The sequence below is a fragment of the Corythoichthys intestinalis genome, chromosome 21 (genome assembly GCF_030265065.1).
Source record: "Corythoichthys intestinalis isolate RoL2023-P3 chromosome 21, ASM3026506v1, whole genome shotgun sequence".
Classification (NCBI taxonomy): domain Eukaryota; kingdom Metazoa; phylum Chordata; class Actinopteri; order Syngnathiformes; family Syngnathidae; genus Corythoichthys; species Corythoichthys intestinalis.
Genome location: NC_080415.1, coordinates 36,797,561 through 36,821,599, shown reverse-complemented (window position 1 = coordinate 36,821,599; position 24,039 = coordinate 36,797,561). Strand labels below are relative to the sequence as shown.

Here is a 24,039-nt window from a genome sequence, read left to right as displayed (position 1 = left end):
CGAAGTGCACCAGAGGGAGAGGAAGTTAATTAAACTTGTCATGTTTATTGTGTTCAATGAATTGGGAGATGTCATACAAATAACTACTAGAACTACATCAGATACAGCAGAGGTTACATAACCAAGATGACCTTGCTTGTGTAATTTCTGCATTTAATTAAGGTTTATTGTTGATGATTGAGAATGCGAGTTGGCACAGGGATAGGAATTTAGCAATGTGCTACAATGGTTTAATGTGGCAAAACTAACGCATACCTCAGTCTTGGTTTCAGAGTACTCTTTTACTCGCTCCACAGCTACAATGTTGTTCTCCAGATCAGAAGTCATCCTCACCATCCAGTTGAGAGACATGGTCACCTGCGTACATAGATGATGCATGAACACGCATGAATTGAACCAACAAATTTGCATGGGAGTGTTCCTACTGAACCTTTAAAATGGTATTAAAAAGTATCTGAACCTTTTGGAATGTCTCATATTTTTGCATAAAATCCCCATCAAAAGTGATCTGAGCTTTGTCAAAATCACACGGATGAAAATAAAGTGTCTGCTTTAAGTAAAACATTTATAGGTATTCATATTTTAATGAGGATAGTATGCAAACAATGACAGAAGGGGGAAAATAAGCAGCAACAATAAATAAACAGCCACAAATAACAAGCAGCACGTGGGTGATGTAATTACAGCGTGACGAAGCTTCAAGACGATATGCGTAAACGCGTCGCTGCCGACACTTTCGGTGTTAAAGGGTTAAAGCTGCTGATACAGAATGGGGATTTGAGTATATTATTTATTGTTTTTAACTGTTAACTTGATACTGAAATAGTCGTTTATTTAAGCCTGCGAGGCTTTTTTTTTTTTAACAGTTTTTGTAACTAATGTACAAAACATTAAAATTCCCACCTCTAATAGTTATTACCTTTCTCAAATCATTTTCCTGGATAAAAGACTACTGAGACGATAGTAGTTATTCTTGTAGCATACCTGCAAAGCATATGACACTGACAGACCCACGAGGCCAGGGTTAAGGTCATTCTTTCCTGTGACAGCAAAGAGAGCAGCAAAGAGGACGATGCAGTTCCCGATGAATTCTATGCGCACGCCCAGCCATCTGCATGAGATAAATTAAACTATTTTAGCTTATTACAGACAGGAACGGGTGAACGGGAGTGTCCCTTAACATGATTGATCATGTAAAATGTTTTATTCCTATGACAATTCCTAATCTGAGTTATGATATACAGTCCCTGACAAAAGTATTGTTGCTTATCCATTTTGTACAAACAATGGCTAATAACCTGACTTTTAATTATTCAATTGGCTTCAGAAATGGCTCATATGAAAGCCAAGACCCTCCCAAATGATGTTGACTGTACAAAAATATATTTGTTTCACTGAAAAAAGATTTATCATTTAATGAAGACATAAAGGTCAAATTTAGGCAAGACAAAAGTTTTGTCGCCTACAGAAAGTAGTGTGAAAATTGAACAAAAAATGTACTTCAAATACAAAAATATGTTACATAACAGAAGAGAATTAAGTAGTGGTGCTGTTGAGATCCAAATTTAATATTTTGTATGACTTCCGTGGGCTTGAAGGACTGCATCCATGCGGTTTGGCAAGGATTCAACCAATTTATTGATGAAGTCATCAGGAACATCAAAGAAAGCAGTCTTGCATGCCTCCCAGAGTTCACCAACATTCTTGGGTTTCGTCTTCCATGCTTCCTCTTTCATCCTACCCCAGACATGCTCAATGATGTCCATGTCTGGTGACTGGGCTGGCCAGTCCTGGAGGCTCTTGATCTTCTTTGCCTTGAGGAACTTTGAGGTAGAGATTGAAATATGCGATGGAGCACCATCCTGCTGTTGAATTTGTCCCTTTTTATGGTTAGGAATGTGAGAGGCAGCTAAGATTTGTTGATATTTCAGACTATTTATGTTGCCTTCCACCCTGCAGATCTCTCGCACACCCCCATACTGGATGTAACCCAAAACCTTGATTTTGCCACCACCAAACTTCACTGTTTTCTGAGTGAATCTCGGATCCATTCGGGCTCCAGTAGGTCTCCTGCAATATTTGCGGCGAATGTGGTGGAATTCAATGGAAGATTCATCTGAAAAATCCACCTTTTGCCACTTTTCCAGCGTCCATCCTTTTGACAGGCTGTGGGCCTTGGCAAATGCAACACGGTTTTTTAATTGGCTTTTGTTTAATGCTGGTTTCTGGGCACTGATTCGACCATGGAGGCCATTTCTAGACAGAATTCGACAGACTGTTCTGGTTGACACAGGGACATCATGTGACCAGGTCTCGTGGAGCTCTGCTGCAGTGGAAAAAGATCCTCCAGGACTGGCCAGCCCAGTCACCAGACATGAACATCATCGAGCATGTCTCGGGTAGGATGAAAGAGGAAGCATGGAAGACAAAACCCAAGAATGTTGATGAACTCTGGGAGGCATGCAAGACTGCTTTCTTTGATGTTCCTGATGACTTCATCAATAAATTGTATGAATCCTTGCCGAAGCCCATGGAAGTCATACAAAATATTAAATTTGGATCTCACAGCACCACTACTTAATTCGCTTATGTTATGTAACATATTTTTGTATTTGAAGTACATTTTTTGTTCAATTTTCACACTACTTTTTGTGATGATATATAAATCGAATATATGAATAGAATACAGGTAGTCCCCGGGTTACGAACGAGTTCCGTTCCTACGCTGGCAACGTAACCCGCATTTCTGCGTGAGTCGGAATGAACCCTTTTAAGAAAGTAACTATCCAAAAAGTTCAAAAGTATTGTATTTTGTTTAATGATGGAGGATATACTGCCATCTAGTGGCAGCGTTGGGTGTGGCTGAACTGTCAAATTGGCTTCTATGACTGAGTAGGAGACTCGTCTGACATGGATAGAGGACAGCTGCCCTCTCGTTTAGCTCACATAAGGCTGTAAGTTTTTTCAGCTAATAAATGGAGGATACACTGCCCTCTGGTGGCAGCGTTGGGTCTGGCTGGACTTTCGTCTTGTATGAGCAGATTAAGATGTCTGACATAGATAAAGGATAGCTGTGCTCTGGTTTAGCCCACATAGGGCTGTAAGTTGTTTCAGCTAATATATGTTTGTGTATGCATTTGTAATTAAGTTTAAAGCTAGTTTGTGGAGTTACGTGTAAGCGACTTGCTATGAGAATTGTAAATACGTTAGCATTGGTAACATTTAAGCTAGCAGACCTTTGCTAGGAAAATTAGGATAATTTAATCAACTAAATTTACATATTGATCAGACAAGATGGATGTTTGAACATGAATTGTTTTGCGTCAAGTGTTCTAGTATTAAAACGTTCGCTGTTTCGAACATAAGCGTGCATATGTGTGCGACAGCACTGTCAAAAAACTGTCAAAGAGGAGGAAGGAAAAAGCTTCAAAAACCACAGTTGCCTTGTTTGCTGTGTGGCACAATAAGGTACTGTTTACGCAGGACAACAATGGCGGAAGAGACTTTGGCGTCGTAAAGTCAAAATCACCCAAGTCAAGTACGTTGTAACCCAGGGACTACATGTACAGTGGAGACCCACTGGCAGTGTATCAAATACTTGTTCTCCCCACTGTATATCCTCACCAAAGACAAGAATGCATACTGTTACTGTAGGCACTTCCCATTTGTCATTATATTGCTCTCACGGCAAATGCAAATTCTTTATGGACTGTAGTTATCATTTTACTAATTTGTTAGCATGGGTTCATGATTGACATGGGCATGTTTGGACATACAAATTTGTGTTACGACGCTGCAGCAGTCACAGAACTACCCATGAAATTCCAGTGAATTAAAAGATGTTTGAGGGGAATTAAGTCAATCAGGCATTCATTTTCATGCCTTATGTTGTCAGCTTTGCCTTCAAAGATCCACCCAGTCATGTTCTATAGCACATAGGCAAGCTAATCAACTCCCCAACATTGAAATAATTCTAGGGCCAAAATCCAGTGCAATACACAGTATACACCTGCAGAGGACGCTGTTGATTTAAACTACTTGCTGTCTGATAGTTTTTCACTGCATTGAAGGGCGGGGGGGGCATTTTAGAGAGCAAATATAGTGGTACCTCTACTTGCAAAATTAATTGGTTCTGGAAGTTATTTCAAAACCTGAAAATCCTGTAAGTAGAGACGTGTTTTCCATGTAAATGCCAAAATCCGTTCCAAGCCACTCAAACATTTAGACCAGGGGTGCTCAAAGTTTTTTGCTCCAAGATCTACTTTTAAATGAGACAACCTCCTGCGATCCACCTTGAGAGAGGAGGGTGAACTAAAAAAAAGAAAAACATTTAAATGTACAGTTACAGTAATTATGCTTTGTGAGCAACATATGAGGTTATGTTGCTCACAAAACACAAATAACTGTGCACATTTAAAAAAATATAAATTAAAAAACGGACGGTAAATTATGTTTGCTCACATAACATGATTAACTATGTACATTTAAAAAAAAAAAAAAAAAAAATTTTTTTTTTTTTTTTGATGCTGCGAGCTACCCACACTAGAGTTGCGATCGACTGGTCGACATCGACGTAATGCCCACCCCTGCAATAGAAGTTCCTCTTAGCCAATTGGATGACAGGAATGCTAGGTAATAGCCAATGGCAGAGCATCTAGAAGTATGTTACGTTTAGTAAACTCTGGGAGCTGCGAGTACCAGCCATACTGTATTTTTGCCTTTGGTATCCGGAAATTTCTTTCGTGACAAGAGGCAATATTTTCCCGTTGAGGCGCGTCTTAACCTGAAAATTCTGTATGTAGAGACGTTCCTAAGTAGAGGTACCACTGTATAGGTGTATACAAAGGGGAAAAAAGACTTAACTAAAAATTCTGCATCCAGTTTTAGCAGTCTAATGAATGCAGTTCTGTGAAATTCAATCCTTGCTTCAGTTTTCGATAAAAATGTGCAATGAAATGCATTAACGGTCACGTAATTTTCAGAGGATTGGAATCGGGGGAAAATGATAGGGTTTTAATTTTTAAAAAAAATATTTTTTTTGAAGTATTAACTCATTGGCTGCGATAGACGTCCAATCCATTTTGACTGAGAGGGCCAAACACTTTCAAAACAAACCATTACAATGCCACTAATTAAATGAATCCTCGAAGCAGCCCAATTTGATCCGAAGCCTTTTTTTCTATTAATCAAATTACTCGAGTTAATCGTTGCAGCATTACATTTCAGTGCAATCTGTTTAAAAATGTTGGAAACAACAAAACAGGTAAATTAATATGAATTAATATTAGCCAGGAATTTTGAAACTAAAACCTACAGAGCCTGGAAAGGGACATCGACAGAAATACAATTAATTTAAGCAATCTGGTCCGCACCAGAATCTATCTGGTAAAAATTTGCATTATATAGCATTTAAGCAATTGGCTAACTTGCATAGGAAAAGTCCGCTAGCTTGAATACTATATAATACTAATGTTTACCAGCTAATTTCTGTACAACATTTGGCTAACTTGCGTAGGAAAAGTCCGCTACCTTAAATGCTATACAATGCTAATGTTTACAACAACTGGCTAACTTACGTAGCAAAAATCCGCTAGCTTGAATGCTATTAAATACTAATGTTTACCAGATAGTTTCTGGTGCGCACCAGAAACTATCTGGTAAACATTAGCATTATATAGCATTTAAGCAATTGGCTAACTTATATAGCTAAAGTCCGATAGCTTAACCACTAAATAATGCTAATGCTTACAATAATTGGCTAAATTGCACAGGAAAAGTCCGCTATATTAAATGCTATATAATGCTAATGCTTACAAACAATTGGCTAACTTGCATAGGAAAAATCCGCTAGCTTAAATGCTATATAATGCTAACGTTTACAACAATTGGCTAACTTGCAAAGGAAAAGTCTGCTAGCTTAAATGCTATATAATGCAAAAGTTTACAACACTTGAGTAACTTGCATTGCAAAAGTCCGCTAGCTTGAATGCTATATAATACTAACGTTTACCGGATAGTTTCTGGTGCGCACCAGAAACTATCTGGGAAACATTAGCATTATATAGCATTTAAGCAATTGGCTAACTTACATAGCTAAAGTCCGCTAGCTTAACCGCTAAATAATGCTAATGCTTACAACAATTGGCTAACTTGCATAGGAAAAGTCCGCTATCTTAAATACTATATAATGCTAATGCTTACAAACAATTGGCTAACTTGCATAGGAAAAATCCGCTAGCTTAAATGCTATATAATGCTAACGTTTACAACAATTGGCTAACTTGCATAGCAAAAGTCCGCTAGCTTGAATGCTATATAATACTAATGTTTACCAGATAGTTTCTGGTGCGCAGCAGAAACTATCTGGTGCGCACTAGATTGCTTAAATTTATTTTATTTCTGTCCATGTCCCTTTAAGGGCTCCGTAAAAACCAAGTCAAACAAACCACCACTTAAAATTGCTGCTGTTGTGTAAACTGGGAAAAACAAGATGCGTACCTGTTGGACACTATACCGGGGTAATAACTCTTTTGGTTCTCATCCACTTTTATATCACTCATGAAAACGAAGGCAGAGTGTCTGCCAAAGGCTCGGATAACACTCGAGCCCGTGATCGTTTCGGAGAAATGGGAATAAATGGGCGAGCGGCTGACGGACTCCAGACGCTTCAATTGCCGAGACGTGGCGACATAAAATCTCTAGGCGGTGAAGGGAGAAAAACAAACAAAGAGTTACAAAAATTTCAACTGCACAAGTTGACATATTGTAAGCAAATAATAATGCTAATGCACACATACTTCCACAACCACACATTGCTCACAAAACACCTGCAACGAGCATCGGCTATGAAGCAAAACAAGGTTGTTTAAGTGACACCAGCTCCTTTGAGAGTTGCGTCAACAACATGTAAATCCCCTTGAAGCTTCTAACCTTAGTAAATATTTACAGTGCGCACTGCATGTAAATGCGGGGCTCCAGCTGCAGGTGGTTTGTTGAACATTAAGCACATTATTTAAATGTGTATTGCAATGTAAATGTGCCACAGTGTTATTACTTTCGGTCTGTTATGACTTGTATTAGTAACGCTGCTTTAAGTGTTAGGCAAAGCGCTAATACAGGGGAAACAGAAAACAACAGCAGTCACAGAAATGATCAAGCGAATGCAAACGTTAATGTTACCCACAGTCTTTTGATCAAAATTCATATACCCGTTTACCCATTCAGTTACATATTCGTTTAATTCGAAATGTTTAGTGGTAGTTAGAATCACCTTTGGATCAGTATTGATTTCGTTGACCAGAAAAAAACAACTCGTTTGTTCGAAAGGATGCAACAATGAGATCTAGTAAATGATTTAGTATAAAACGTTCTCAATCACCTACTGAATATGCATTATGCTAAGTACTTTCATTGACTTAGAACATTGATGAATTCAAATCTAAAAGAGCAACTATAGGCATTTTTTTCAGCAACCACAATTGACCTGGCTCTGATACCACAGCTACTGTCAGGTATGATGCTAAAGCTGTTCCAGTGGCAGAAATAATCTTTCCGAGGTACAGTGTGCGATCTAATAAGACTATTTATTTTCTGTTTGAAGGACAAAATATGCAGATCGTGCAATAAAATCTCAAAGGCATCCATCCATTATCGACCACTTAATCCGGGGCCAAGTCATGGAGCCAGCAGCTTTAGCAGTAAAGCCCAGACGTCCCTATCCCAGGAAAGCCCAGACTTCCCTATCCATAGCCACTTCAACCAGCTCCTCCGGCAAGATCCCAAGGCATTCCCAAGCCAGCTGAGAGACATAAGCCCCTTTCAAACACACCTGTACATTGTTTAAATCCCGGGATTTAAACGGGCAGCCCTTATGTGTGAAAGCAATTTCCCGGGTGGACCGACACGGAGATGACGCGGACATCTACCGAGTTGCGTCATAGTATAATGACTTTTCCGGGAAACGGTATGTGTAAAAGCAGGCGTTAAAATCCCGAAGCACGATGGCATCAGGGCCGAACATCTCGCTGACAATGGCTTTGCTGGCAGGTAGTATTAATGTCTCTGCCATCGAGTGGGACTTGTTGGATTTAGCAAAAAGGTCTGTGAGAGCTTGAGACCTTTGCAGTTTTTCTCAAAAAAGTTGCTTGTTTCTCTGTGTTTTCACCAAGGTGAACAAAATAGTCTATCGACTTGTTTGGAAGCGACGGGTGTTTCGTTTGGAGATGCTTGCTTGGCACCATGGCAGTGTTGGATAGCGTTCAAGAACAGCTCAGATTTATAGCCATCAGCCACCTTGCTGTGAAACTCAGGGGGAGGATTGACGGTCGTCACGTATAGATGAAATAGAAAGGACACTTTCATGAATATTGACACTTGGCAGGTCTAATCAACTGCGCTATGGGGGTTACAGACAGTGGGAATCTCGTCCACAGTCACATACTTTGAGCTTCCACTAGGGGTGCACGATATCCATTTTTTGAAACCGATACCGATAACTTCCTGCTCCTCAAAGCTGATACCGATAACCGATAATATTTTTTTTTTTTTTTTAAATGTATAACCTGAGTTGAAACACCTGGAGTTTTAAAAAAATAATAATAAAAAACTAGTGGTGGATTCAACATAGATTTGCCTTTGATCTCACCAGATTTTTCATAATGACATGAACAAAACAGTGCGTTTCACTTCTGCACTCCCCGACAGCCAGCTAAAAATGAATGCACTTCCATAAACCACAAGGCTTGGTCTTTTCTTGCTTTTATGGGAAGACACTCGTCTTAATAATGTGAAAGTACAACCGAAAACTACACATATTCAATACTCAATATACAACAAACTGCACAATACACTTCTATACACAACTATTATACGTATAGCATAGCACACTAGCTTGAGCTACCAAAGCATTGGCTGGCTTCTATAACACAACAACTTATTAAGTTCTGTACATATGACCCTTCACCACAGAAGTAAACATATGGTGCACATCCATATGTTATAGTAAACATAAGAGGCGGAAACGTAACAGAAAGCATTCACGATTGTCAATGCGACCGCTAGACACCGCAATGTGTATGTGAATGAGCTTGTAATGTAGAGCTGTCCCGACTAGTCGACATCGTCGACGTCATCGATGACAAAAATCCGCCGACGAGCACAACATCCCGTCGACGGTTAATGAAGGGTTAAAAAATATATGTGTTGAAAGTTCAGAATGTTTGACGCTCTGTATGCAAGCGGGGAAAGCGGCACAAAGCCAAAAAAGCGCACCAGAGTGTCCAAAACATTGACTTATTTCAAAGACACAAAGGAGGGAACACTCTTGTGTCCTGTCTCTTCAATGCCAAGCTTGGCTGCACATCGGCCGTGAATAAACACCCAAAGCGCCGTCACCCAGTTTGTAAGTCAATCTAACAAACTAATGACATGTTTTATTGAAGTTGCTAAGCCTGTCACGATATGCAATGAGTCCATTTATCGCACGGCAAATAAAAACGAGGGCGGTCATTTTCACGGCTGCCTTTTATAGCTGCGCACGTGCGTGCATACATTGGTGCGTGCGTGCTGATGGCATAGGAGTATCGAGTTCCTTTCTCTTATCAACACGGTGTTGAATTAAAGTTCAGACATACAAAATAAGAAAACACATCTATATTAAACACTGTAACGTTAGCACTGCTACACTGAGGTGAATGGGGGGGGAAAGGCAACTTACTTTAGCCTACTATAAAACATTGGCGGTCGTCTCGTGAACGCAAACTTGCGGTTAAAAGGTGACACTTCAAACATGAAAAATCGCTGGTTAACAGCATTTGCAAATGAAAAAAATGACCCCCAAAAAAATCTATTACTGACAAACTACATGCAATGACAAAAAGTGCTTTTTTTGCTGAGTGTAAAGCTGAAGTTAGCGGTTTAGCGAACGTACTTCCGGTGAACATTTAAAAATAAAAGCATGTCATGTTTGTCATATAAATAGCGATTTCTGGAGTTAATCCCACATACTTCAGAATTCAGATTCTACACTAAGAATACCTTTAAAACGACAACCTTTATGAAAAAATCTGATTGGCAATGAATAATTATTATAATACTATTATATATTGTACTATACTATAATACAAATGCTAGGTGTTTTTTTAAGAATTGTTTTGAATCATGTTGGAAAGGCGAAGTCAGTGTTCTGAATCTGTTTACATTCCATTCTTTTGCACTAGTTAATTCTATCAGCATTTGAACTCATTGTTTATTTGTGATTTATTATTGTGATTTACGTGTTTATTTGTACTTTAATAAATAATTTAAGTGTTCCAATATGTTTTTGTGAATTGATAAGCGTAAAAAATTTCATTGCTAAATTAGTAAAAAAAATAATAATTTTTTTTTTTTTTTTAAATTATTAGATTAGTCGACTAATCGTAAAAATAGTCGGCTGACTAATCGGGAGAAAATTAGTCGTTTGGGACAGCCCTATTGTAATGTGAAAAAAACTACTGTGACAAAAAATAGATGCAACAAATTATTCTGACCAGCAGGTGGGAGCAATGCCCCGCAAATGGTCAATTGCTTTCCTATACTAGTGTGTAAAGTCAATGTAAACTGTAAAGCCAGCACAATACATATTATCGATCCTACTAATAATGTTATTGGATTTATCGGGATGACGTCATAATTCCTATTATCGGACCGATAATTATCGGACCGATAATTATCGTGCACCAGTAGCTTCCACTCATTGAAAGACCATCGTCCACTACTGTCAAGACCTCATAATATTTCTGCCACCAGAGCTTTCAGGTTACACTGTGGTTACTGAAATTAAACAAAAGGGTTTTTGCATGAAGACGTCACCAAGAAAACCAAGAAGTATTAGACTCCATCAAATTCACACCTGACTAGTAACACATAAAAAAGCATCTACCACTCAACCAACAGTCTACAATCAGCAACACTGTCAGACATTCATGAAACAGACTTGTTTACTATTTACCTGAACCCACCAATAGAACACCATTAACGGGGCTATGACTATGAGGAACATGGGGGTGAGGGCAGAGCATATGAGCAGCACATTCACTGTGTACCAGAAAGTGCGCATCCATATGTCAATTTGATGTGGGATCTGGGAGTCTATGGAATCCACGTCTTTGCTGAAGCGGTTGATTAACCGCCCAATGGGGGTGCTCTCAAAGAAGGCCTGCGGCGCTCGCAGGACCCCCTGGAGCATCTTGCGGTGCAAGAGCTTGGCTGCCCATACCATACTGTAAGCCTGGGACAACAGGCTGTTAGCCAACAACAGCACACCTGTGTACAAGAGGTGACAACAAAACAACTCTGTTAAATGGAGGAGGAACCGCAATTTTAAGTACAGCATAGTTGACAGACCCCAAGCCCCAGGCTGGAATCGACTGAGACTGAAATTAGGAAGTCGCTTTGCGAATAAAAGAGGTTTTCGCTGTCTCTCGAGATGTGATTCCACCTAACAATTCTGCACCTTATGATTCATACCATGTAAAACTGGATACAAATGTGCACTTGGCTAACAGTTAATCACTATTTTATAGCAGTTATTGAAGTTCGAGGGCGACCGATATGGGATTTTTTTTTTTTTTTTTTAAATAGCTGATTGCCGAAGTGTAAAGCCGATTTTGTTGCCGATATTTGACGCCAGTGTCATTTTTTTGTTCAAAAGCACATTGAATATAAGAGAAAACACTCATTATATAAATGTATATACTCAAACATAGACTTCATAATGGTATTGCAGTGTTAGATTGGTCATTTTTTGTACCATGCATGCATTTTAAAACGTTGTGAACAAAATCAATGGGAGAAATTAGCCGCTACTGCATTGGCATCATAGTTCGCAATGTTTACGCAAAATAAATGCTAACTGCACGTTTTGTTTTGCTTTTAACCAAGAATCGAGACAGTTTTACGTCCATATCCATAAAGAATTCCGGGATTTAAGCATTTATTCACAAGAATTTTCATCAGAAAAGCTTTGTTTACATCAGGCAGCCGCCAAGTACATTCACGAACAGAGTAGCATTGTACTTCGACATATTTGCGTAAAATAAATGCTAACTGCACGTTTTTTTTGTGTGCTTTTAACCAAGAATTTACGAAAAAAGCTCTTTGTCTATGATTCCACTCGGTCAACTTTGACAGCCTCGCCAACAATGCAGGCCCCCTATTTATTGGCACCGCGCCCCATGTTCCGTCAATACATTATGAAGTCTATGACTGAAAGTTGTAATGGTTTGTTTTGAAAGTGTTGCATTTAGTTTGATTGATTTGGGTGGATACACTGCCCTTTAGTGGCAAGAGTGAATATGCCATCGTCTACAAGGCAGAATCCAACTGCTCCCTGTTTAGACCAACTTAAGGTATGTTTCTGTTTGAGCTAATATGTTTGTTTATGCATTCGTTATTTAGTTTTGAAGTATATTCAGGAGTTTTTTGTGGTAATACATGTTTGAATGATTTGTTAAGAGCTTTGTATTTTTTTTTTTTTTTTAGCATTTTATAGCATTTAAGCTAGCGGACTTTTGCTATGCAAGTTAGCCAATTGGTCTTTTGTTGTACTTAGATCCTCATTTACTTATTTTATACAGTTTGAGGCTAAGCTCGGCAATTTTAAATGCATTTATTGCTCTTTTATAACTCATTTAACACTGCTGAAATCAGCTGCTCCCTTTTAAGGCAAACATAAGGTAAGTTTTTGTTTGAGCTAATATGTTTTTTTTTTTTGTTTTTTTTTGCATTGGTAATTTAGTTTATATGTATATTTATCCTTTTTTTTGCCAGGAATATATCTTTCAAGGATTTGTTAAGAGCATTGTTTAAAAAAAAAAAAAAAAAAAACTTTTGAGAGCTGTTAAGCTAGCGGACCTTTGCAAGTTAGCCAATTGCTCACTTGTTGTACTTGGATCCTCCTTTATGTACTTTTTTTTAATACCGTTTGAGGAGGCTAAGCTCAGGTATTTTAATTTATTTTTAAATGAAAGTGCAAATGCATCGTTTGAAGAAACATTCAGGAAATTTATTTTGTATTTGTATTTAATGCTCTTTTAAAAGTGCAATCTTAGCAAGCTATTGTTTTACATCTCCTAAAATTTATTCTGCGACGCATTAATTGTTCTTAATCCAATTACTCGATTATTTGAACTAGTTGGTTAATCGATAACTTAAATAATCGATAGCTGCAGCCCTAATATTGTTTCGATGTTTTGGTCAGCCAATGTACAGTATCGGTTGACCTATATAAGTAAGATCCTCACAAACAGTGAACATAACAGTTATGCTATAATATCGGTTACATATTGGTTGATATCGGAGGAGCTTGAAAAAAAAAAAAAAATCCACATATCGGCCCGATATATCAGCCAGTCAATATATCGGTTGACCTACTGTATATAAGATCATCCAAACATTGATCATAAGTTACCCTATTACTATATCGCCCCGATATATCGGTTGACCTTTGTGTTGCATCAATACGATGCTAACACTACTGGGACCCGTTGTTCAATCGATCTGTGTTTGTGTGTATGAATGTTGAAAAAGAATGTGGGCGTGAGAGGAAATCAGAGACTCGTAGCAACACTGCTCAGCACGGACAAAGCTGTAGAAAAAAAAGGCAAACAAAGACCAAACGCTTGAGTGTTACAACAACTTCAAACATGCACACAGCATGCATTATTTCCCGCTGGCAGAATACCTGGACAAAGACGTAAACAAAAGCCAGGGGTGCTATGACAACCGCAAAGATGGGCGTGCTGGAAATGATAACGATCATGGTGGAGAGGGAAACAAAAAATGTGCCCAGGAACATGAGCACGGTCGATGGCAGGGTTTCATCTATTATGTAGATGTCTTTGGAGAAACGGTTGATGATGCGTCCTATAGGGGTAGTATCAAAAAAGGACTGGAGTGTGTGAAGTTTGTTGGTGAGGAGGTTATGATGCAGCTTCCTGGCAGCCCCGATGTTTCCCATGGCTAATGTAAAAGAGGAGATCATGACCAGGACACCTGAGATTGATTTCAGAAAGGAATGTTGTTGTCATTTGAAAAATATGGAAGAAGACACATGCTTCAATGCAAGGATGATAAGGAAACAACTACTGAAAAAACTGCTTTAGTCAACATTATGCATCATTTTCAAACCCTTAACATTCAACACACAAACACATCAATGACCAATTAGTTGGAAGCTAGCTAAAACCAAAAACTAGCAACAGAACACAGACTCGTACATTTTATATATATATATATGTATATCTGAACCTTTTGGAATTACTCAAATGAATGCATAAAATCACCATCAAATGTGATCTTTGTCAAAATCACACAGATGAAAAAACAGTGTCTGCTTTAAAGGGTATGTCATGCCCTGGGAAAATGTTAATATTCCATCATTTATCCATAAACGCATGCCTTTTGTATTCATATCATGCCACTTCGTTTAATTACACACAAGAAAATGAGAGAAATTTGGCTCGATTGTCAAGCTAAAACGACCGGCGCCCGAGATCTGGCAGATTGTGTGCGTGACGTCACGACAAGTGAAGAGAGTGCCACCGGCCACTAGGGGGGCAGCGCCTGTCCGCATCAATATAATTCCTTCTAGTGAGGGGAGAATTAGGGGTGTTTTGAGCTGTTTATGCTGATGCATTGTGTTCGTCCTGCACATATTCCAGGTTCCCTCATGAAGAAACACCCCTCGTTGTCAATAAAAGAGAATTCAGAATTGACAGTGAGGGGTGTTTCTTCAACAAGAAAAAGGCTCAGTGCTTTAATACTGAATGGCGGCGATGATGGCAGACAATTTCGTTTCTAGTTTCAGCGACGAATCCGACGTAACGAATGTTCATCTAATGGTGACGAGGAGAGTTACGAAGCTTTAATCGGTGTTTTAGGTTACCAATTTGAGCCCAAACGAACGCCAATGCAGCGTAACGAAACGGTCATTGAGGGGAGCAATGACACTGATGAAACATCGGCAGCAGATCGTGTGGGAAACACCAATGATTTGTTTTGCATTTCTTTTTGTGAAGCTGATACACCGTGACTGCAAAATAAAGGAATGCATAGAATAATTATCATTTATTGAGCTATCATAGCTTTTCGCTCTGCCAACAGACACAAATATGAATGGGATCAGAGGATTTGTTCTATATATTTTACGAACGATAATTTATACATGTGTCCAGTCCTGTATCCAATGCGTGACATTTTTTTATTATAAAAGAGTACTCACTCTGGCCATTTCGAGCTTGGCTGCTCCCCTCCTTTGCTTAGCCTTAGCCTCCTTTGCCAGTCATCGTCCTCTTTCTTGATATCTCGGGACATTTAGGTGGCTGCGCGTGTATGGTCGGCACCGCATCTCCTTTGAGCAGCAATCTTTTCGCAAAACCCGATTTCACTTGTCCATAGTTCGAGAAGCTTTCAGGTGGAAAATAACAGAAAACCGTGCCGAAGGCTGGGTCTAGAAAATTAGCCCTCTTTGCACGGACGAACTTTACCCATTGTCTGCGTAGTCCAGCTTTTTTTTTTTTCGCGTTCAGGAACTCGTGGATACTATATTCCGATAAATAGCTATTTGTACACCACATAGCACTGCAGTTTTGAACCATTCTAGTGATGTTTTGGTCAAACAAACCCGAACGCTACTCTCTCGTCGATAAAAAACAATGGCACCTGGCTCCGCCTCGACTTTCATTCACTTCTCGTGACGTCCCCGCCCCATTCGGCTGTTTCCGGAACACCTTCGGAAATGTTCGTCATTTTCGATCTATTTTCGATAATTGCTCATCAATGTGATTGATTTTTTTGTTAACTTTATCAATATTTGTTATCTTGGCACATAACGGTTCTATTGATGTCTCGCACCCCCTTTGCCGCCACATACCCTTTAACTGAAACCACCCAAACATTTATAGGTTTTCATGTTTTAATGAGGATACTTTGCAAATAATGACAAAATGGGGAAAATAAGTGAGTGAACCCTCTGCCTAAGGAGACTTAAAGAGCAATTGAAACTAATTTTTACCAAACAATTTAAGTCAGGTGTTCGCCCAATCACTGATGAGTGGTTTAAAGCTGCCTTGCCCACTATAAAACACACACCTGGTAAGAAATGTCTCGATGAGAAGCATTGATGTGCATCATAGCTCGGTCAAAAGAGCTGTCTGAAGACCTGTGATCATGGATTGTTGATTTGTATAAAGCTGGGAAAGGATACAAAACCATCTCTAATGGTCTAGAGGTTCATCAATCAACAGTGAGAGAAGTTGTCTACAAATAGAGAGAGTTTGACACTGTTGCTTCTCTGCCAAGGAGTGGCTGTCCACCAAAGATAACGCCAATAGTTCAGCGCTGACTACTCAGAGAGGTAAAAAAGAACCCAAGAGTGTCTGCTCAAGACTTACAGAAATCACTGGCACAGTCCAATATCTCTGTGCACACATCAACTATATGTAAAACTATGGCCAAGATTGGTGTTCATGGGAGGACTCCACGGAGGTAGCCACTGCTGTTTAAAAAAAACATTGATGCTCGTTTAATGTGCGCAAAAAGGCACTAGGACACTCCACAGAAGTTTTGGCAAAATATTTTGTGGTTTTGAATTGAATTGAGTTGAATTGATTGGCAGTAACACACAACGTCATGTGTGGAGGAAAAATGGAACAGCTCACTAACGTCAACACCTCATCCCCACTGTGAAGCATGGTGGAGGGAGCATCTTGATTTGGGGCTGTTTTGCTTCCTCAGGGCCTGGACAACTTGCAATCAGTAATGGAAGAATGAATTCAAAACTTTATCAGGATGTTTTGCAGGAAAACCTGAGGCCATCTGTCAGACAGTTGATGCTGCAGCAAGACAACGATCCAAAACACAGAAGTAAAACAACTTCAGAATGGTTTCAGATGAACAATATACACGTTCTGGAGTGGCCAAGTCAAAGTCCAGACTTGAACCCCATTGAGATGCTGTGGCATGACCTAAAGACAGCCATTCATGCCAGACATTACAGGAATCTGGCTGAACTACAGCAGTTTTGTGGAGAAGAATGGGCCAAGATTAGTCCTGATTGATGTGCCATACTGATCTGCAGCTACAGGAAGCATCTGGTTATTGTTGCCAAAGGGGGGGCCACAAAATATTAAATGTGATGGTTCACTTATTTTTCCTCCTTCTGTCATTGTTTGCATATTATCCTAATTAAAATATGAAAACCTAGAAATGTTTGGTGATTTTAGTGAAAGCAGACACTTTTTACATCAGTGTGATTTTGACAAAAATCAGATCACATTTGATGGTGATTTTATGCAGAAATTCCAAAAGGTTCAGATACTTTTTCATACCAATGTATGTATATATGCATACATATTTTAGGGATAGAGCTCGATTAAAAAATATTAACCTAATTAGGGACTTTTTAGTTAATTAATCTTGATTAAACACATTTTGATTTCACAATCTTATTTTTCACAAAAAGCACTGAATCAAATCTACACAATATTGTTAACACTTAAAAGCAATTCATCAGATTTATATACAAAACAATCAAATATTTTTCATTTAAAAATGTATACCTACATACATCATGTTTTGATTTTGAGCAAGTTTAAGGCTCTGAAATGATAGCGCTGCATCATCATATGAATGTGTCATCCTATCATGCTAACAGGAGCTAGCGACAATAGCTAAAATTTCAATTCATTATTTCTAGATATTAAAAAGGACATTTTCACAAAGCCATGTGACACCTTCATGTTTTGTAATGAACTGCAGGGAAACTCACATTAATCAGGGTTCATGCGGGTCATTAAAAAGCATTAAAAGTCATTATTCAGTCATTCAGGCTTTAAAAAGCATTAAACTAAATATTCAAGGCAATAAAAGATTATTTAAACTTCACAGTTTTTACATATTTTGTGGACTTATCCAATATTATTGGGTAGCCGATCATATTTTAAAACACTATCGGATAATATTGACACCTGTTTATTGACCATTTGATGCCTCCAAACTAAGATGCTTGAGATTTGTTATGTGAGCATAGCGCTGCATCCGTAGTGCAAAAATTAAAAGAACAATAAATGATTGAAAAATAATTAACTGTAAACTCATTACATACCTCATTCACTTTATTGAAACTGTGTGCTTTTGTTGTTATTTTGAGTCAGAAGTACTATGGGAGCCATTTGTGATATTTCAGCGCCTTACTTAGCACCTGCACTTGATCCAAAAAATTACTGTTTGCACAATTTTTGATTTCAACAATAAATACAGTGGCGCAATAACGTTTTCCTTAATTTGAGTTGTTCTTATTTTTCACATAATTTTGTTTTTGAAAACCTTGAAGTTGTTACATTTACCATTATTAAAGTATCCAGTGGGGCATCACAATACAATTAGCCATAATATGTTAAGTAAACGACCGCATATATCGCTTTGATATCGGTGTTGGATTTTTGGACAATACTGGGATATCAGTTAACAGTCACTTTTTAAACAATAAGAACAAAAAAAATGTTTCTTACCTTGTGTAATGCCTAGCGCTGCATACACACCCACCCTCATATTAACATTGTCCTCAGTTTGATTTTGCAAGGCGTCATTGGTCCACTCACTGAGCCAAATGTTTGCTCCGATTGCCGCTGCGCTCTGGCAGCCGTACAGAACGCAGATCAGCACAGATAGCAGCAGTCCCACTGCCTTAGCGTACTCTAGGTACACCTTCAGTTTAACCTGGCGAAGATAGATAGATATGTGTTGAAATGTAAGAATGCAGTGTTGCTACATAACCAAACTCTGTGATCGCAGCTATTTAAAATGGTAAGAATTAACTACAAATGCTAATAACATACTGACCCTGCCAGTTTCTGCGGTCTCTGCCTGGATGAGCTTCTCCATCCCATCTAGCTGCTTCTTTTCTTGTGGTTCTGGATGTTTCCTCTGACTGCAAGCATGCCTCCTCACCGATCGGGATTTAGGGGTTTCGCCATCTGCTGAAATGATGCTGATTTGCCTGTGAACGGTGTTGGAAACGGATGACAAATGAAATTCATTGACGCCCGTATAGCAAAAGTCCGCGAGCTTAAAGTGGCTATGATACCAAAAAACATATTTATTTCATATTTCATACTGTAATTTATGATCATGAATGCAGGGTTTCCCCTACATATTAAATATTGTGGTGCACCGCCACACCAAAATAAAAGCTGCCACGACGTGCAAAACAGATGTTTTCTTTCTTTATTTTATTTGTTTTTTTTTTTTAAGGCCGTTTCAAACTAGAATAGAATAGAATAGAATAGAATGCCTTTATTGTCATTACACAAAGTGTAATTAAATTCAAAGCTGCCCTATAGAGTGCACACATACTTACACATAGAATAGTACATACAGTCTCCAATATGCAAAATTAAAAAAAAAAAAGTATGTCGATATAAACATTTATGTATATACATATATACAGTGCCTTGCAAAAGTATTTGGCCCCCTTGAACCTTGCAACCTTTCGCCACATTTCAGGCTTCAAACATAAAGATATAAAATTTTAATTTTTTGTCAAAATCAACAACAAGTGTGACACAATCGTGAAGTGGAACAAAATTTATTGGATAGTTTAAACTTTTTTAACAAATAAAAAACTGAAAAGTGGGGCGTGCAATATTATTCGGCCCCCTTGCGTTAATACTTTGTAGCGCCACCTTTTGCCCCAATTACAGCTGCAAGTCGCTTGGGGTATGTTTCTATCAGTTTTGCACATCGAGAGACTGACATTCTTGCCCATTCTTCCTTGCAAAACAGCTCGAGCTCAGTGAGGTTGGATGGAGAGTGTTTGTGAACAGCAGTCTTCAGCTCTTTCCACAGATTCTCCATTGGATTCAGGTCTGGACTTTGACTTGGCCATTCTAACACCTGGATACGTTTATTTTTGAACCATTCCATTGTAGATTTGGCTTTATGTTTTGGATCATTGTCCAACATTCCATATTGTTTCTTGCTAAGATAAGAAAACAAATCTTACCGTGCGTGTTTCAAAACAAGCAAGCCTGGAGACTGGAGAGCACACTAGTGAGTTGGGGGGTGGGTGCAGCACTTTACATGAGTGACACAACCAGACACTGCTGCAATGCAGGCTAACTACACATAAAAATGTCACACATTGTGAGCATGAGACGGAAACAATGGCGGATTTTTGTCTCGTCAGTCAAAAACTGCCTGTTGTCTCGTTATGTTTTAGTCTCCCAAGACACGTTTTTAGCTCGTTATCGTCTCGCCATCTTCCGAAAAAATTGTTCGTCGACGAAATACTTTCGTGATATCCATCGTTGACAAAAACAACACTGAAGATGACTCCGAAAAAATGCCATGTCATTGTTGCTCATCGATCCATTTTGTAATATTACAGTTTAGCCACTATTTCCTGCTTGTACCTTTAACTCATTGAATTAGAGCTGAGAAAGTTTATCTCTGTTTGGCAACTTGCCACATGTACTCAAGCTATTTTATTTTATTTTTTTGCTTGATAGATTTTTCAGTGACAGTTGTCAACGGAAAATTCACTTGGGCTAAAGAAGATCCACCTGTTCTGCACAAGTATGTCTTGCCACACCACATAGCCTACATCTTGATGTACTTTGATACCTGACTATTGTTTGTGTTCTTTTAGCATTAACGTGTTGGTGCCCCAGGGCTCCCTGCTGGCAATAGTGGGCCACGTTGGCTGTGGAAAGTCCTCACTAATTTCTTCCCTGCTGGGCGAAATGGAGAAACTTGAAGGAGACGTTTCTATACAGGTATGCGTTTACTCAGTATCTTATTTCACGTGCAAGGAAACATAAGCTTTTTTTCACCATCAGTAATGCTATTAAATCATAAAACATTTTTACTCTCAATTCGCGCAGCAACGATTAATCGATTAACTCGAGTCATTCGATGAAGTATAGCTCGAAACTAAACTACTAATAAATAATTACATTAGCTCAAACAAAAACTTAAAACCTTATGTTGCTCCAGAGACTTCATAATGATATTGACGGGACACGGTGCGCGGGGCCGATCAATACGGGGCCTGCATTGTTGGCGTGGCCGTCAAAGCTAACGAGTGGAATTACAGACAAAGAGCTTTTTTCGTTGAAAATTCTTGTGAATAAATGCTTAAATCCCTGAATTCTATCCCGGAAATACAGTGCCTTGCAAAAGTATTCGGCCCCCTTGAACCTTGCAACCTTTCGTCACATTTCAGGCTTCAAACATAAAGATATAAAATTTTAATTTTTTGTCAAGAATCAACAAGTGGGACACAATCGTGAAGTGGAACAACATTTATTGGATAATTGAAACTTTTTTAACAAATAAAAAACTGAAAAGTGGGGCGTGCAATATTATTCGGCCCCCTTGCGTTAATACTTTGTAGCGCCACCTTTTGCTCCAATTACAGCTGCAAGTCGCTTGGGGTATGTTTCTATCAGTTTTGCACATCGAGAGACTGACATTCTTGCCCATTCTTCCTTGCAAAACAGCTCGAGCTCAGTGAGGTTGGATGGAGAGTGTTTGTGAACAGCAGTCTTCAGCTCTTTCCACAGATTCTCCATTGGATTCAGGTCTGGACTTTGACTTGGCCATTCTAACACCTGGATACGTTTATTTTTGAACCATTCCATTGTAGATTTGGCTTTATGTTTTGGATCATTGTCCTGTCGGAAGATAAATCTCCGTCCCAGTCTCAGGTCTTGTGCAGATACCAACAGGTTTTCTTCCAGAATGTTCCTGTATTTGGCTGCATCTATCTTCCCGTCAATTTTAACAATCTTCCCTGTCCCTGCTGAAGAAAAGCAGGCCCAAACCATGATGCTGCCACCACCATGTTTGACAGTGGGGATGGTGTGTTCAGGGTGATGAGCTGTGTTGCTTTTACGCCAAACATATCGTTTTGCATTGTGGCCAAAAAGTTCAATTTTGGTTTCATCTGACCAGAGCACCTTCTTCCACATGTTTGGTGTGTCTCCCAGGTGGTTTGTGGCAAACCTTAAACGAGACTTTTTATGGATATCTTTGAGAAATGGCTTTCTTCTTGCCACTCTTCCATAAAGGCCAGATTTGTGCAGTGTACGACTGATTGTTGTCCTATGGACAGACTCTCCCACCTCAGCTGTAGATCTCTGCAGTTCATCCAGAGTGATCATGGGCCTCTTGGCTGCATCTCTGATCAGTTTTCTCCTTGTTTGAGAAGAAAGTTTGGAAGGACGGCCGGGTCTTCGTAGATTTGCAGTGGTCTGATGCTCCTTCCATTTCAATATGATGGCTTGCACAGTGCTCCTTGAGATGTTTAAAGCTTGGGAAATCTTTTTGTATCCAAATCCGCCTTTAAACTTCTCCACGACAGTATCTCGGACCTGCCTGGTGTGTTCCTTGGTTTTCATAATGCTCTCTGCACTTTAAACAGAACCCTGAGACTATCACAGAGCAGGTGCATTTATACGGAGACTTGATTACACACAGGTGGATTCTATTTATCATCATCGGTCATTTAGGACAACATTGGATCATTCAGAGATCCTCACTGAACTTCTGGAGTGAGTTTGCTGCACTGAAAGTAAAGGGGCCAAATAATATTGCACGCCCCATTTTTCTGTTTTTTATTTGTTAAAAAAGTTTAAATTATCCAATAAATGTTGTTCCACTTCATGATTGTGTCCCACTTGTTGTTGATTCTTGACAAAAAAATTAAATTTCATATCGTTATTTTTGAAGCCTGAAATGTGGCGAAAGGTTGCAAGATTCAAGGGGGCCGAATACTTTTGCAAGGCACTGTATATATTTACATATAACAAGATAAAACAATGTAAAATGCATCAGAGAGGAGTCAATGACTTGTAATAGTGATACTCTTGTGGTAAGGGTAAAGTGATATTTGATAGCAGCATCAGTAATAAATATTTGTTATTAACAGTGCAATAAAAAAAAAAAAAAAAACAGATTTCAGTTTACAGTATGAGTCCATTTGTAGATCGCCGCAGTAGTATAGCTAAAGTGACGTGTGATAGATTTCAGTAATGAATATTGGTTATTAACAGTGCAAAAAAAAAAAAAAAATACAGTTTACGATATTGTTACTCAGTGCAGACTGGAGTTGAGTATTGTGACAGCTTTAGGGAAGAAGCTGTCTCTAAGTCTGTTTGTTCTAGCCGATATAGATCTGTATCGCCTGCCAGAGGGTAGCAGGTCGTAACTATACGAAACCCCTGAAATTGATGGGAGTGAATGAGTTAATGTTGACTTCCTTATAAAACAAAAACTACTTACTTTGCTGTAGACAAAATGCGAAGACCGAATCAACTTGCACGGACTTTAACACCAGCTCGGTGAATCCATTCACGTTTCATATGCAGTAAACATTATGTTGGGTTGGCATGGTCTTTCAGAGGACAAAGACGTTAAGCCATTTTTATATTTTCAACTTATTTTTTTAGCGTAACGTTGTGCCGTACTGCTTGTCTGACAATGAACGACCTGAAAAGAATTACAATGGTATCTGACTGCCACTGTTACCGTTTCTGTTATATATATGTATATAAACAACTTTAGTAAGGGGAAGTGTAAATAAATTATAAGATTAAGATGTATTATCAATGAAAAAATTAAAAGTGTTCGTTGGCTGTCACCGAGTAGCATTTACGATCGCTACACAAAGCTAACTAAATTACCCCCAAGAACGGAAGAAATGTAGGACAACCAGAGGATATATAAGAAAGACAGGGCTGATGGTAAAGGATAGCTTGTTGAAACAGGAGAATGTCATTGTCAGTCGCGTCGATAAAAAAGCTAAAGCTATGCTTAGGTCGGCTCGTTTTTTTTTCGTCTTTTTCAGCCTTTGACACTAAAGCCATCTCTTTAACTGAACATTTTTATGTTCTTCCAGATCTTTGCTAGAGAATTTGGCACCAGGCACATCATTTTCGGAGAGAATTGGTAGGTTTAACTCTGTAAACATCTCCTTCGTACACGATTTCCATTCAT

The 24,039-nt window shown here is 38.8% G+C and overlaps 1 protein-coding gene across 8 annotated transcripts in view; it reads right to left on the bottom strand.

Annotated features, from left to right (window-relative positions):
• Nucleotides 1-24,039, bottom strand: part of abcc3 (ATP-binding cassette, sub-family C (CFTR/MRP), member 3) — a 94,088-nt gene that overhangs the window by 4,738 nt on the left and 65,311 nt on the right. For 2 of the 8 annotated variants that reach the window (XM_057825561.1, XM_057825567.1), the window contains 6 exons: nucleotides 18,883-19,039; nucleotides 18,552-18,759; nucleotides 10,991-11,304; nucleotides 6,499-6,698; nucleotides 985-1,111; nucleotides 256-357 (listed from right to left, as the gene is read on the bottom strand). In XM_057825561.1, the coding sequence (XP_057681544.1) occupies nucleotides 256-357; nucleotides 985-1,111; nucleotides 6,499-6,698; nucleotides 10,991-11,304; nucleotides 18,552-18,759; nucleotides 18,883-19,039 (1,108 nt within the window). Of the gene's footprint in view, nucleotides 1-255; nucleotides 358-984; nucleotides 1,112-2,554; nucleotides 6,699-10,990; nucleotides 11,305-12,880; nucleotides 13,628-13,723; nucleotides 14,035-18,551; nucleotides 18,760-18,882; nucleotides 19,040-24,039 lie in introns of those variants that run through there. The other 6 variants (XM_057825563.1, XM_057825569.1, XR_009061727.1 and 3 more) reach the window with 6 other exon arrangements.